At 41.5% G+C, this 15496-nt stretch overlaps 1 protein-coding gene across 1 annotated transcript in view; it reads right to left on the reverse strand.

Annotated features, from left to right (window-relative positions):
- LOC143764590 (uncharacterized) overlaps window positions 1-15496 on the reverse strand; it is a 102809-nt gene that overhangs the window by 64581 nt on the left and 22732 nt on the right. The window contains exons 3-5 of the mRNA XM_077250300.1: window positions 9909-9971; window positions 7936-8065; window positions 7010-7100 (exon numbers count right to left, since the gene is read on the reverse strand). Of these exons, the coding sequence (XP_077106415.1) occupies window positions 7010-7100; window positions 7936-8065; window positions 9909-9971 (284 nt within the window). The remainder of the gene's footprint in view (window positions 1-7009; window positions 7101-7935; window positions 8066-9908; window positions 9972-15496) is intronic.

Here is a 15496-nt window from a genome sequence, read left to right on the forward strand (position 1 = left end):
TTGTAGTCTCCCAACAGCTGCAGGTTGGAGATCATAATTTGTGTAGGAGGCCATGGTGGGTCTTACATAATGTGTAAGTTAGGCTCTATGGGGGCATAATGCTGTAAAGGTGTTATCTGAGCATGCTCGAGTGCTAACCGAGTGTCTTCGGCGTGCACGAAGAATATGTTCTAGTCCCAGTGGCTGCAGGTCTCGCTGATCTTCGACAGCAGCTATACATGCAGGAATTGCCTAGCAAACAGGTAATCTCTGCATGTGTTGCAGCTGTTGAACAGCCGTGAGACATGCAGTAGCAGGGACTAGAACATATTATTCGAGCACGCCGAAGACACTCGTTTAGCACCCAAGCATGCTGAGATAACACCTTATCCCAGCACGTTCTCTCAATCCAAATACACGCATGATGTGTCAGCAAGAACTTCAGACCTTCCTACAAAAACATACCAAATGTACAAAATACACATAGAAATAGAGGATAAAAAGAAACATTTAAAATAAATAATGAAAGAATCTGTGACAGATCAGTAAGAAAAATTAGCCTGAACTAGATAGACCAGATATAATAACATGGGACGCGGACTGGATATGGACTCCATGTGGCGGAGGTATGAAATAATGGATGAGGGCTAGACTCAAAGAGGAACTGAAAAGGACCAGACCCAGTATAACAAATCTGGGTCCTATTTGTCACGTAGCTAATAATAAAAACATAAGTAGCACAATAGGATAAAGAGACAATATAGCAGAGAATAGGTCTAGAAATAGTGGAATAATGGAATCTATTCAGGATGGTACCGTACACAGTAATGCGATCACACTGGAAAAGCAGACGGTTCTTACCGGATTGCACATGGAGATTAGACTAGTGCTGTGAAAAAGCTGAGGATTAAGACTATTGAGTAACAATAGGGTTAATCCTTGTTCAGACCTGTCCATGCATCTGCAGCAGGAATCCAAGTCCTCGGATTTGCGTTGTGGTTGTGGATATTCTTGGAAAAGCATATACACATCCTACAGGGGGCGCTCACACATTGCGGTGCAGATTCAGCACTACAACTCTGCAGCAAGTTACAGCACAATACGTAACCAGGAGAAGAATCAGATACCAACCTCTGCATGGAATGGGGAGAATCAGGCATTATAATTAGGTTTCAGAGGTTCACCGTGTATTCCGACCATTTGTCACATAGGGTTAAATCAGTTTTAAATCCCCAGAAGTATCAGCAGCCAAATTTGTTTGTAACAGATGAATTTGAGTTTGGAAATCTGAACTGGAAAAATTCCAAACACAAATAAAGCGGAGATTCCAAAAGGATGCCCACCAAACATGGTGAGAGGAGGGGACCCCGAATATATAGAAATCCATGACACGGGGCTGCAAGTCATTGGCTACGGTTTACAGCGACTTATTGGGAAGCGTAAAAAATAAATAAATAAATTGCAACGTGACTGATGTTAGCCATGTGTTTGGCTACAAGAGAAAAAAAAAGAAAAAAAAGAAAAAAAGAAAAAAAGAAGGACTTCGGTTATTATGATCATTCCTTGCGTTTTTGCTAAGTAAAATCTGCAGCACCTTACTGCACCAGCAAAATGATTGAGGTTTCTGATATCTCATGGTGCTTATTCTTTCCTTGCAGTTTTGAAAAGGATTAAAATCGGAGACAGGTCCGTTTTTTAATTTTTTTTTTTGCAGCGCTTTTCACCCAAATGAAGGGGTTTAAAAAAAAAGAAAAAAGGGTAAAATATAAAATAAATAAAGTGTAAAAAATAAAATATATCAATAAAAAAAGGTAAATAAATAAAAAAATGTAATAATAAGCTTGTTTTACTTTAGAACGTCTTTCCTTCTATCACTCCAGTATTTGCAGCAGAAGTATCCCCAAGTAACCTCAACAAACCAAACACGGCCAGAATTGATGTAATGGTCTAACAAGAGCAAGTTTGCATCCCAATGGGAAACGCTGTGCTTTTGCGGCGATTGCAAAAAACGCCTCAGTACTGCTGTGACTTCTGGGCAGCCCTAGTATCAGTTATTAATATCATACCAGAGGTCCCTCATTATATTTTGCAGGTAAACAAGACAATTCCAGGACAAGGTGGCATTTAAGAACTGCGGCCTGACTCAGACGCTGCCAGCTGCTTGACCTGCTCCATAAAGTGACACCCACGCTCTGCCAAGGCTCAATATATATATATATATAACCCTATTGTAGCACCTGCTAAATATTTGAGGGGCCTATCCGAGAAACACCAGTATACGTTAAAAATAAGTGATCCCCTCGAAAGCTTAAAGGGAAATTTCAGACAAAATTGACCTAATGCTCAAATCCACAAGGTGAATAGGTCGTGTGGAGAACAAGCTACAAATGGGCAGATTCCCCTCTAAATCCACCAACAGACCATTCCTACATTTAACTTGTTGGACTACCCCTTAGCCTCCCTGGCAGAAAACGTGCAACATGGCGAAATTACGTGGTCACTATAGGCCTTTTATAACGTTAATCGCATCAGGTTAGCGAGATGATAAAGAGTCAGCCAGATTCGAAACGCGTCAAGATTTTTCTATGCCCATGCTACAGTTTTAATGAAATCACAATAAAGAATTTTTGCTTTTAATTCGCTTTGCAGGAATGCAAAACATTTCTCATCAACTTTATGCTTAGTCTGGGTTTAGGAGTTCTGTGGGTGGAGTGATTCAATGATTGACAGCTATCCGTGCTCATTCAGGAAAGGCTGCCAATCACTTATTTGGACCACCCACTGGACTCCTTAGGCAAAGAACGAACAGACATTTAAAATGAATGCAAGTTATACTAAATCTTATCCCACAAAACTATATATGACTCTGCTCAGCTCCTCATGCTCCAACCTATAAAAATGACAGATTAGCTTGTTTAAAGGGAATCCGTCATGTTGTACATGCAGTCCGATCTGCTGGCAGCACAGCATAGAGAAGGAGAAGCTGATCGGAATGATAATAGGTTTGTTGGAAAGGATCCAGTGTACCTTGCTATTTAATCATTGAAATCCCTGGTGTGTGTATGAATTAGTCCAGTGGGCGGTCCTACTAATGATTGATAGCTATCTCTGCCAGCACAGACTGTCAATCACTGAATAGGACCACCCACTGGACGCATACATACAAATACCTGGGATTCCCAGGAAGAAAATGCAAGTTATACTGGAAATGTTCTCACAAACATGTATCGCTGATCAGCGCCTCCTGCCCTATAACATTTTGCCTGTTGATCACATGATTATATATATATATATATATATATATATATATATATATATATAAAATAGTAAAAAAAGGAACAGCACACTGGTATAACTTATCTTAGGGTGCAGAGCCTCCAGGCAACCCGTCCACTGGTCGTCCACATTCAATATAGATCAAAAAAAGAGGCAGCACTCCATTTTCGAAAAAAGTGCAGGATTTATTCAAATCCACATGTCTGTGCGACGTTTCAGCTCTACTGAGCTTTTCTCAAGCCTCAAGGCTTGAGAAAAGCTCAGTAGAGCTGAAACGTCGCACAGACATGTGGATTTGAATAAATCCTGCACTTTTTTCGAAAATGGAGTGCTGCCTCTTTTTTTGATCTATATATATATATATATATATATATATATATATATATATATATATATATATATATATATATATATTTTTTTTACATGACAGTTTCCTTTAAACAAATATAGCGGTTCTCCTTAACAAATTGCAGGGAAATACCATCAGGACTAATCCAAACAACTATGCAAAGCCACATGTAAAGAGGGAACTGCCAATGTGAATCATGGGTTGGATTTCATGAACACATTCCTCGCTCTGTAATCTCTTCATACAGCGCTTAGATGTTAATTAGCATTAGAATGAACAGAACTGGATTTGTCACAGTGTTCAGATCTAAAGAGGACCTTTCACCAAATTTTCCATGTTGAACTAGACACACAGGAGTTAAATAGTCGCTGCAGAGTGGATTCATTTCTATTTTATTTTATATTTTATTTTTAATTTCTCCTCTCCACTGAGGAAGATATTAGAAATAAAAGTATTTAGCCCCAATGAGTTAATGAAAATTAAGTTTAAGTGGGTGTTATCTGACTGTTTTCTCTGGGGGTGTGTCCTTCTTCCCCCTCTATGATGCTGACCAATCATAAGCAAGCAGCAACACTCAAAAAGGAAAGAACACCACGCCCCCACCATAGACTAGAGCAGATTTCTCTGTGTGCGAGATGCAGTAATACAGCTCTAACCTACTGCACGTGTCAGTGCGAGAAGAGAGGCAGTGCAGCCGACGTCAGCTGTGTAACATTACAAACTCACTCGCCCCTACTTTGCACAGGTATAATATATAATGAACATGAACAGGAAAGGGTATTCAGGTAATGGATGCAGTTCTATATGGTATAGGGCCAACCTCGATGATATGCTGTTGATGAATCAAAGTCACATCGAACGATAAGGAGAGAACTCAAACATTACTGTAAAGTCCATCTCACCAAAGGGGCGTAAAATGCAGAGATTAGGGACATAACTGCTTCCCTCAGTGAATAAGTGTTTTCCTCATCTTCCCTCGCCAAATTCATTTACACAGATCTGTTTATGCAGGCACCGAAACACAAAGATCTGTCTCAGCTGGAGAAGACGTCTTACCAAGAAAATGTCTAACAGGATTTATGGCTTCATCTTAAAAGACTGCAACTCTTAAATCTGAGGAATACCAAGCTTGTATTAACCTTGCCACAAATCCCGAGAAGCCATTCCGCTATCCTATGTCCACGTCTCCAATTACTCATTCACTACGGAACCAACATTACTGAGGCCCAATACATTTTTACAGAAGGCAATTCTTTACCGTAAGAGCAGGGAGGCTACGGATTCTTTACCGTAAGAGCAGGGAGACTACAGATTCTTTACCGTAAGAGCAGGGAGGCTACAGATTCTTTACCGTAAGAGCAGGGAGGCTACAGATTCTTTACCGTAAGAGCAGAGAGGCTACGGATTCTTTACCGTAAGAGCAGGGAGGCTACAGATTCTTTACCGTAAGAGCAGAGAGGCTACGGATTCTTTACCGTAAGAGCAGGGAGACTACAGATTCTTTACCGTAAGAGCAGAGAGGCTACGGATTCTTTACCGTAAGAGCAGGGAGGCTACAGATTCTTTACCGTAAGAGCAGAGAGGCTACGGATTCTTTACCGTAAGAGCAGGGAGACTACGGATTCTTTACCGTAAGAGCAGGGAGGCTACGGATTCTTTACCGTAAGAGCAGGGAGGCTACGGATTCTTTACCGTAAGAGCAGGGAGGCTACGGATTCTTTACCGTAAGAGCAGGGAGGCTACGGATTCTTTACCGTAAGAGCAGGGAGGCTACGGATTCTTTACCGTAAGAGCAGGGAGGCTACGGATTCTTTACCGTAAGAGCAGGGAGGCTACGGATTCGTTACCGTAAGAGCAGGGAGACTACAGATTCCATACCGCAAGAGCAGATTAGACTTTCTGCCACATGATGTTGTAGTGGTCAATTCACTGAACAAGTTTAAGGATTTAAGGAGGGCATAGATGATTTTATATATACACTGTAAATAAATTACAGGGTATGGTTAAGAAACTGTCCAATAGCCCTATGTTGTGAAGAGGGAAAGTAAATTTTTCCGCTAATATGGGACCATCATGTGTTTTTTTCCTTCCTGTAGATCAACTAGACAGATAGATGTAGATATAGATATACACACATTTCAGTTTTTATTTTTGGAGAACATGACAAATTTTGCATGGACTTCTTATTTTTCTGTTGAAAAAAAAAGTTATCAAAACAACTTATTTTCTATGATGTGGCATGCTTTGCCCATTGACATCTACCAATCAATGGTGCCTGCTACTGGTAGACTACTGTGCAAAACCTAAAAAGGTGAAGTTAATATACCGCAGATTTTTTTTCCTTTTAAAAAGGTGCCACGTTAGGATATAAGGGACCCACGGCCGGTTTTAGACAAAGTAGGGCCCTAGGCAAAATTTTAAAGTGGGACCCCAAATTCTAACATACTGCAAAACAAAGAAACATTTTGGTTGTATTTACATACGCAGAGTTCAGGACGTTAAATGAGAGTGATCAAGGATATTGAAATCGTTCCGCCCTCTTTACACCAGCTCACGAAGAATGATGGGGAACAGAATGATCACTGGTAGATGAATCTGTCCTCATACAATATCATATTATCAGCAGCATATCTGCAGTTTACACCGGCGATGTGCTGCTGAGAACAAGGATTTTGTTCGGGCATAAACAATCCAATCACCAGATGAATAAGCAGCATTTTGCGCTTTGATTGTTCGTTGGGCAATGTTCACACCAATGAACTCTCATCTGCAGTGCTGGAATTTATAAAATGCAGATGTCCCCCCCCCCACACACACAATGCATATTCTGTGTATATACACAGAGCACATACACATCCATATGTATACACAGAGCACATACATATATACATACATACATACATACACACACATGCATGCATGGAGTACATACATACAGAGATATCTACAGGTTGGGTCAGGTGCTGCAGCTTAGCCAATTGATTTCAATGGAGCATAGCTGCGCTAGTGGACTTATATGAACAGGACAGGCAATGTTTTTTGGAAGAAAGCAACTCCTATTTTTTTTTTTTTTTTAAATTCCTAAACCCATTTTAAAAAATGTATAGGTTGGCGATGACTTCCCGACATACAGTTTTTCTCTTAGCTATGAAGGCAAATGCATCTACCAACACAATGAGCTCTTCACCCATGTCTTCTCCTGCAACATTTTCATCTGTGCTTGTAGAATACAAGCAGCTTTTTTTTGTATTCTATTTTTTTTTTTTATAGCTTGTGCATTTTACCTTTATATTCACTGGCCCTTTAATTAGTTCTATCAGTTATATTGGGATTCTTTTCTTTGTCCATGTAAAGCAGGTATAGAAATAAAGTGCAAACAAATGGTCTCTGTATAGCTCTGGTTACCTTGTCTTCCTCTTCTCTCTGCAGGCATTCCTGCGCTTTCCTCTGCAGCTCTTCCTGAACAGCACGGGCGTATTCAGAATCCAACTCTTCTCTAAAAAGGCACAAACACAGAAACTTTGGGATATTATAATGTGGATGGGTTTATCAAAGAAACTAATCTGATCAGCACCGCCTAACAATGGAGTGAATGCGAACAGCAGCAGGCTGCATCCTATACAGACCAAAGCGTTCAGCAGCATGTGGGACGTGCAGGAAGATAAATGCAAACATTGAAGCCATGAAGGATGAACTGCATTACTGCTATGCAGAATATACTTATAAAGTGAAGATTCTTAGCACACAAATTGCTCAATTCTAGTGTGCCCACTGGTCACAAGAACTTAACTTTCTTTGATGGGACCATAACCTTGGCTGAGCAATTAGTAGAAGGCTTTTTTTTTTTTCTTTTAGAAATATATTAGTGCTGGATCTTGGCTCTAAATGCGTAGGTTTTTAATCTGATAGAGGTCCTATATGTTACATTAAAAATAAAATAAAAAGGATAGAGTCCAATCAAAGAAAATTTGCCTTGTTGTGGCTGGTGGGCACACAAAATTAAAGTACTTGGCACACATTTTATTTTCACGTGACAGTTTCCCTTTATGTTTGGGGGTACTCAACCTCTGTTCATTATAATGAATTATTTATCCAGATAACGAAAAAAAAGCTAATTGTCCTCTTTTTTGTGGGCAGGGGGAATATTTTCCTACTTTCCTCTCCAGACACAACTTGTCTTTTGGTTGCACCAGCATTCAAGTGAAAGGGGGAAACATTGCAAGCTTAAAGCAACGAATAAACACAAATGACGAAGTTTTCTCCAGATACAAAAGCAGACATTTTTCCCCTAATCTCATAGCCCTTTTTGGACCCTTGGGTGATCCGCTCACATTTGCTTTTGTTGCTCCAGGCTGAACACTTTGCTCTGTTGATCTTCTTCATCCTGCAGCTTCTTGGCTATACGGATGTCCTTCTGCACCAGCTTATTCTTCCGCACGTTGGAGGCATAGTGTTGCTCAACTAAGAGAAAAATACAAAAAATGGGGCAAAAATACAAAATTTAATGAGCAGAAGAAGTAGTCTATGGGAGGATCCAGGAGAACAAGAACACCAAGGTCAAACTTACAAATTCTCCAGTATTTAGCGATGCATGGTAATATTTGGCAGCTGAACTGCAGTATTAGGCGGACTCTAGTAATATTTTATGTTGCGTATCGTTTGCCCCTGATATGGTCGTATTATTTGAGCTGTATGTGAGTTATCTTGGTCTATATAGACTCTGGATGCTACATAATATTTAGGCCCATGTGGAGCGTGCAAAAGTTTTGGGCAAGTGTGAAAAAAAAATGCAGCAAAGTAGGAACGCTTTCCAAAATTGGGGTAGTAATAACATTTTGTTTTTATTTGTTAACAAAAAAAAAAAGAAAATCTAAATTTGGTTTGGCTGCCCTTTGTGTATCCAGAAGAATCAATGCTGCACAGAAAGGAACTGGTTTTTGAAGGAACTCCATAGGAAGGTTGTAAAAAAAAACATCTTGGAGAACTGACCACAGATCTTCTGTGGATGTCACTTGGGCATATCCTTCTGCCTCACCATGTGATCTCAGACAGACTGGATGATGCTGAGATCAGGGCTCTGTGGGGCCGTGTGATCACTTCCCCGGACTCCTTGTTCTTGTTTATGCTGAAGATAGCTCTTCATTATATTGGCCGTATGTTTGAGGTCATTTTCCTGCTGCAGAATGGAGCCAGACGCCTCCCTGATGGGATTGTATGATGGATAAGCATCAGCCTGTATTTCTCAGTATTGAGGACACCATTAATCCTGACCAAATCCCCAACTCCATTTTCAGAATTTCAAAGCCACACTTGCCAGGACCCTCCACCATTCTCCACTGCTGCCTGCAGAAATGTATTGTGCGGCTCTCCAGCCCTTCGAGGAACAAACTGCTTTCTGTTAGAGCCATATATTATGTTGATTATTCCTCAGTCCAGTGCACCTGCTGCCATTTTCTACATTCCAGATCCTTTATTTTCATGTATAGTTGAGTCACTTGGTTTTGTTTCCACGTACAAGGTATGGATTTTGACCACAATTCTTCCATGAAGACCACTTCTAGACAGACTTCTCCGAACATTATATGGGTGTAGCTGGGTCCCACTGGTTACAGTTCTGAGCTGATGGCACTGCTGCACATCTACCAATTTTGAATTAACGCAAGCATGATGTGTTTTTCATCTGCTGCACCAAGTTTCCCTTTCTTAGACCATGTTCTTCAACGTTGCCCATTTCTTGGTGTCCTCAATGCTGATAAGTAGAGGGAGATATTAATCCACCACGCAGTACCATTAAGAGGCATCTGTCTTGCTGCAGAAAACATTTTGAGCAAATCAATTACGTCAAATACACAGCCAATCTCATGAATAACTAACTATCTTCAGCATAAAGATGACTAAGGAGTCCTGGAAGTGAGGATATAACTACACAGAACCCTGATCCAGGATGTCTGGGATTACATGAAGAGAAAGAAGGATTCTCCCAAACCCACATCCATGGAAGATCCGTGGTTACTTCTCCAAGTTTGGAACAACCTCCTGCAAAGTACCTATAAGTATATTCCATTCAATTTAGATTTCGCCATATTAATAAACATATATGGTGGTATTAAGATAGGATAACATTTGGGGGAAAGTAAGTGACAGTAGCCTACTCAACTCATTGCCTAGAACATTTTTTTCTAAAACCTTCCTCGGCTTTATGATCAAACAAAAGAAAAAAAAAAAAAAAAAAAATGAAATAACCGATCATGTGTATAAAACCTCATTTTAGATCCATAACTATCATTTTATTCTGGTAACTTACTTTCCTGTTCTTGCAAACAGTGAGCCAGAGCGCCATCTTCAAGAACGGCAAAGTCCCGGCAAACTAAAATAATACAAAAAATAATAAATCCATAAGTAATATCACAGATTATTCACTAGGAGGATTCTGAAACAAAAGACGCTCAGTTATATAAGCAGACACCAAGGCTGGTTGTAGACATTAGACTTCAGTCCGCATCTTCGATATTGCCAGTCCTTAGTCCGCTTATAGAGCAGGTGTCTGCGGACCACATTGCTGTTTTTCCCCCGCAGCCCCCAGAAGGCTGGACAGAATCACAGCTGATCTCCTGGTCTGTGTGATCATTACCTGTATGGGAAGGGGATGGGGGGGTGAGAAATGGAGAAAAAAAAAAAAGGCGCCTTTGTGCAGAGTAAGGGCTCCAAGAACTACTGTAGGTCTGGGCCCCAGCACAAAATGTCAACTGGAGAACAAAAACCTAACACCAAGAAGCAAATAGCAGAACAGGAGGTGGAGGAATGTTCCAACAATAGAGAAGATAAAAAGTACAAGACCGGGCATGTGCTCTCCTGTGTGGCAAGGGGCTATTTATATGATGGCGTGAAGTCTGCACTTATTAGCGCTACTCCGCACCAAATGCGTAGGAGGAATAATATTATGGAATCACATTCTGCCGGATGGATAAGCAAAAAAAGGTCATATTATGGCTATACTATTAGCCTTATAGGGGATCTTCGCCTTATACAATCTCTGCTTTGTTACAATGGTCTCCTGGTTAGCAGATCCTAGGGCGCCATAAATTGTGGGGAAACCTGGTAGTAAATGTTGCACTTGTCTGCAGCACCACCACAGGAGAAGCGAGGCATTACATGCTTCCTCAAACATATTATTTGAGCACGCCGAAGACACTGTTAGCACCAGAGTATGCTCAGATAACACCTTATCCCAGCACGTTCATTTATTATTAATATATTGGCATGCTCGTATAATATGTTCGATTCCCCGCGGCTGCATGCCTCATGGCTGCAAGATATGTATAAATTGCCTGTTTTATAAAAAAAAAATAAATAAATAATAATTATTATCCTTGCAGTTAGTGACCGTTGCAAAAAAAACAAAAAACAAAAAAAACAATAATAATTTTGATGGTTCAAATGTGCAAGGAAAAATTAAGCAGCGTGTGCAGGAGATTGCGGGATTCTTATTCCCTTTGCAGGTATTGTAAAAAACACTGCGTTATTTTCTCCAGCAAGTACGCACTGGAAAAAAAAAAAAAAAAGACAAAAACACAAGGGGTAAACAAGCCCTTAAGATATGTGCACACGACTGATTTTTCAGGAGGCATGCTACTTGCCCACCTGAGAGGGGGAAAAAAAAAAAACCAGAACACCACAACAAGCACACACGAAAAAGATTTAAAAAAAAAAAAAAAGAGGTTTTGGTTTTTTTTGTTTTTTGTTTTTTTATAAATAGTGCATTTTGTTTGCAAGCAATGCAAAAAAAGTGCATAGCACCAAACTATCATTGCAAAGCATTTTGCAACATTATACACAGTAGATTCCACATGAACATTATCTTATAGGCTGTAACAAGCCCAGTGTCTGTCAGCAGTAAGTTATCAGATGCAGGCCACGGTTTTCATTCAGTGACAGCAAGCAAAGATCTAGTTTATGATTTGGGATCATTTTCCAGTATTTGGTCAGTGGTTGATATGTCAGGAATATTTACTGAAGTGCACCATTCTACATGCACACTATGGCACCCATTGCGTCGAAGTACAGGAAAACATGACACTCAGTCTTTGTACTGTGACCCCCCAGAATAGAAAAGCCCAATGTGCTACGTTTACCGCCCCGATGGAGGGTCGTATACACTAAGGTGATCTACGAGGCAATAGATCATCCCTTTAAGAGTGATCACACCTATTTGGACACGGGGGCTATCCTTCAGAACGTCCCACACAACAGGACATTATTCCCTAATATATAAAGGAGATAACCGTGATTTACATAGAAGCAGAAATCAGAATGACAGGCTAAGATGAAATAAAACCAGTAATATCAGATCATATGACGAATCCACAGCGATCACCGTCCGGTCCCATCCTGGAAATAGATCAAGGTGGATCTTACAGAATGCCTTTTGTCGACATGTTTAGATCTGCATCTGGCACACCCCGAAAGTTATCTGTGTACAGAGAATCTGATTAATGAGCCTTCAGTCAATCACCCCTCTGGTGTCAGGTCCGAATACGCCACTCACACATTACAGTTGTAGGGGGGGGGGGGGGATAGAAAAATTTAAGTTTCCTCGTATTTTTCCAGAAACAGCACCACTCTTGTTCATTTGTTGTGACCGATTTTGCATCCTACTGTTACAACTGACTCGCTATATTTCAGTGGTGGGGGATCAAGCATCAGGATCCCGTATGATCAACAGAAGATTTCATGGTGATATTTAATTCATTACACAGATGTTTCCAGTAAAGTGAATGGATATGAGCTGCAATTCCAGGCACAACCTGCACACAGATGGGGCGCTGTTTTGGTAGACAAGGAGGCATTTATGACTTTCCACAGGATAGATAACTACTGTTCAATCCCAAATGGCGGCAGTCCCATTCACATTTATTGTAGCAGCAGGCAGGGCACATGCTCCACCTTGCACTTGTCAGACTATTTCTTAGTCCACCTTCAGTATTTTAAATCAGTATTTGCAAGTCAAAAACCAGAAGTGGGTGATAAATACAGAAGTGGTGACGTGTTTCTATGATACTTTTCCTCCGATTGCTCCAGTCCCAATTTTGGCTTACAAATACTGATGTAAAATACTGACCGTGTGAACATGTCCTTACTGTGACTGTGCAGAGAAGATGTTCTAGTGATCAATGGGTTCCAGAGGTGAGACCCCCCCAGGAATCAGATATTGATCACCTGTTCTGCAGATAGCTGACAAATATCACTGAAGATCTCTTCAACAATAAAAGGTACCGTCTCATCTTTGCAGTAGTACTCCGCTCCCATTGTTCCTGATTGCTGGCAGCAGCATGCAGTGTGCTCCTGCTTGTTGAGGAGGGGGGTGGCTGGGCAGTGTGCTCCTGCTTGTTGAGGAGGGGGAGTGGCGGGGCAGTCTGCTCCTGCTTGTTGAGGAGGGGGAGTGGCGGGGCAGTCTGCTCCTGCTTGTTGAGGAGGTTGAGTGGCGGGGTAGTGTGCTCCTACTTGTTGAGGAGGGGGAGTGGCGGGGCAGTGTGCTCCTGCTTGTTGAGGAGGGGGGTGGCAGGGTAGTGTGCTCCTGCTTGTTGAGGGGGGGGGGGTGTGGCGGGGAAGTGTGCTCCTGTTTGATTCACAGTTTACTATTGGCCCGAAATCTGTGCTCCTGAAGAGGCAGCGTTTCACACTGGGACTAAAGCTGGCCAGGTCAGGAGCCATCAGCGTACTTCTGGGATCCTGACCAGCTTCAGAGCAGCGCTTACAAGCTCAACAAAAATGAGCTTGTAAGCACTTCACATATTTGGCCAACTGTAATTATAATGGGGGGTTAGGAAGTTGATAAAATACAAGTTGAAAGCTGCTGTTTTTTTTGTTTTTCGACGTGCTTTTGACCAGGTTGGTCTTTGCTGTACGTCTGGCATTCGGTTCATGGCGAATAAGCCTCCTTACCTTGACAAGCCAGCTGGTATGTCACTCTCCATAAGGAGAAACGTTACCCCTTAGACCCCAGTCCAGAGCCTCTCACCTAGCCAAATCAGTTCTCATGCTTCGCACTGACGAGGGGCAATCGCCTGAAACACCGTGTCTGCGAATTGAGATACTGATTTGGCTTTTATCCTAAGTCATATTGCACGACTCGTTAAAGGGTTGATTGTGACTTGTAGGATCGCTACTTCCAATAGGTGGCGCTATAGAGTTAAGTCCTCTTTTTTTTCAGCAGAGGCAATTTGCATATGAAATGATAGGGATCTGTGATTGCACAGCATTGGAAATAGGTTTTACCTATGAAACAAAACAATGGAAGCATGTGGGTCTATCAGAGGTGGAGAGGGGCATTGTGAGGCGTCCAGTTAAGGACAGTGAGAGAGCAGTCTGCGAGTGGTCTCGGGATGGCCTTGCCAGGGAGCAGTACACAATCCTTTTGTGCACTCCAGCAGATGTTCGGTGAGATCATGTTAAAAATCCAGAAATGAAAAGACGGGCTGCCCGCTGCCCACAGGAGACTGCAGTGAGATCATGGAATCATTGCAAACTGCCAAACCATTTCATTACTCTGCCCGCTCCCCAAAGACAGGACCTTACTGTAAACTTCTGGGGGAAGAATTAACTCAAAACATGCCAACATAGGACATTCGTCATTTTTTTCCCATAGGTTTGTCATATACTCAGATCAGGCACAAAAAGAATAGGGTTTATGCTAGATTGCACTTCAGATCAATTTGACATGGGGCTTAAAAGGGAATCTGCCCCCCCCCCCCCCCCCCAAAAAAAAAAAAAAAATCTATTTATCTGAATGTAGCTCTTTCGAAGACAAGTCCAGCAATACTTTTACATGGCCAGTCCGTTCCTCCGTTACTGAGAAATCAGCGTTTGAATCTATATTCTAAAGTTCTGAAAGACTATGGTAGATGGAAGCATCTGTCACTCCAGCTCTATTTCCCACCTCCTCTACTTGACCGACAGCCTCTATGCAGTGTGACTTGAGGCAAAATAAACTGTCCGTCAAGCAGGAGACATGGTAACTAATTCACCGCTGTTCATAAGCACCAGTGTCACGAGTGTGTGACTCCTGCGAGATCTGGGGTTTGAAGATCACTACCAATTGTGAATCGCAGATCTTCCCTTTAGACTGCGTTTGTGTGCCATATTAAATGGATTTTGCTTCCTTTGGTGCTGAAGAGGTTTACAACCCTTTCTATGCTGGTAAATAACTTGCAGCTCCATTTTCAGCTGCTTCTGATCTGATCTGCTTCTGACCTCTCCCTATAAAACCTGGCCAGCCCTTCTGTCTTGCCAGTGAAAGCTTTGCTTCCTGGATTCTTGGAGACGCTATGCTGAATAGGAGATCGTTGCTACTACAAAGATTGTTATGTGCTTTTTTAGGGTGTATGCTTTCCTCACGGTCATATTTCCATTTGGTTTGTACATTCCCAACCTTCCCTATATACCTCTCTACCTTTGGTGAGTGTTTGCACGTACGTTTGTTGCTTTTGTTATCCCCGTTTTTTGTCTTTGTGTCTTGTATAAAGTTACACTTGTGTCCCATGCCTCATGGTGTAGGGGATGGAAAAAAAAAAAAAAAAAAACAGGGTTTAACAGGCGCATAGCAAGGTCAGAGACTCCCTGGACAAGGAAAGTTAGAATCCCAGAGCCAGGGACAGTTTAAGGCCCCCCTTCCTTACCGAAGGCCGTCACAGCGTGACAATCAAACTTTACTGACTTTAGCCATTGCTTTTAATCCCAGCAGGACCACTACCCTTCCACAGAGATATAGATTTTAGTCTAACAGAGGATTTATATTCCCATACAAATGAAGACTTTATTCTAAGTGAAGAAAGGCATTGCTAGGTCCTGGAAATGAGAAATGCCTTATTGTGGCTTCCAGGTACACATAAATTG

Source organism: Ranitomeya variabilis, chromosome 4 (genome assembly GCF_051348905.1).
Source record: "Ranitomeya variabilis isolate aRanVar5 chromosome 4, aRanVar5.hap1, whole genome shotgun sequence".
Taxonomy (NCBI): Eukaryota; Metazoa; Chordata; class Amphibia; order Anura; family Dendrobatidae; genus Ranitomeya; species Ranitomeya variabilis.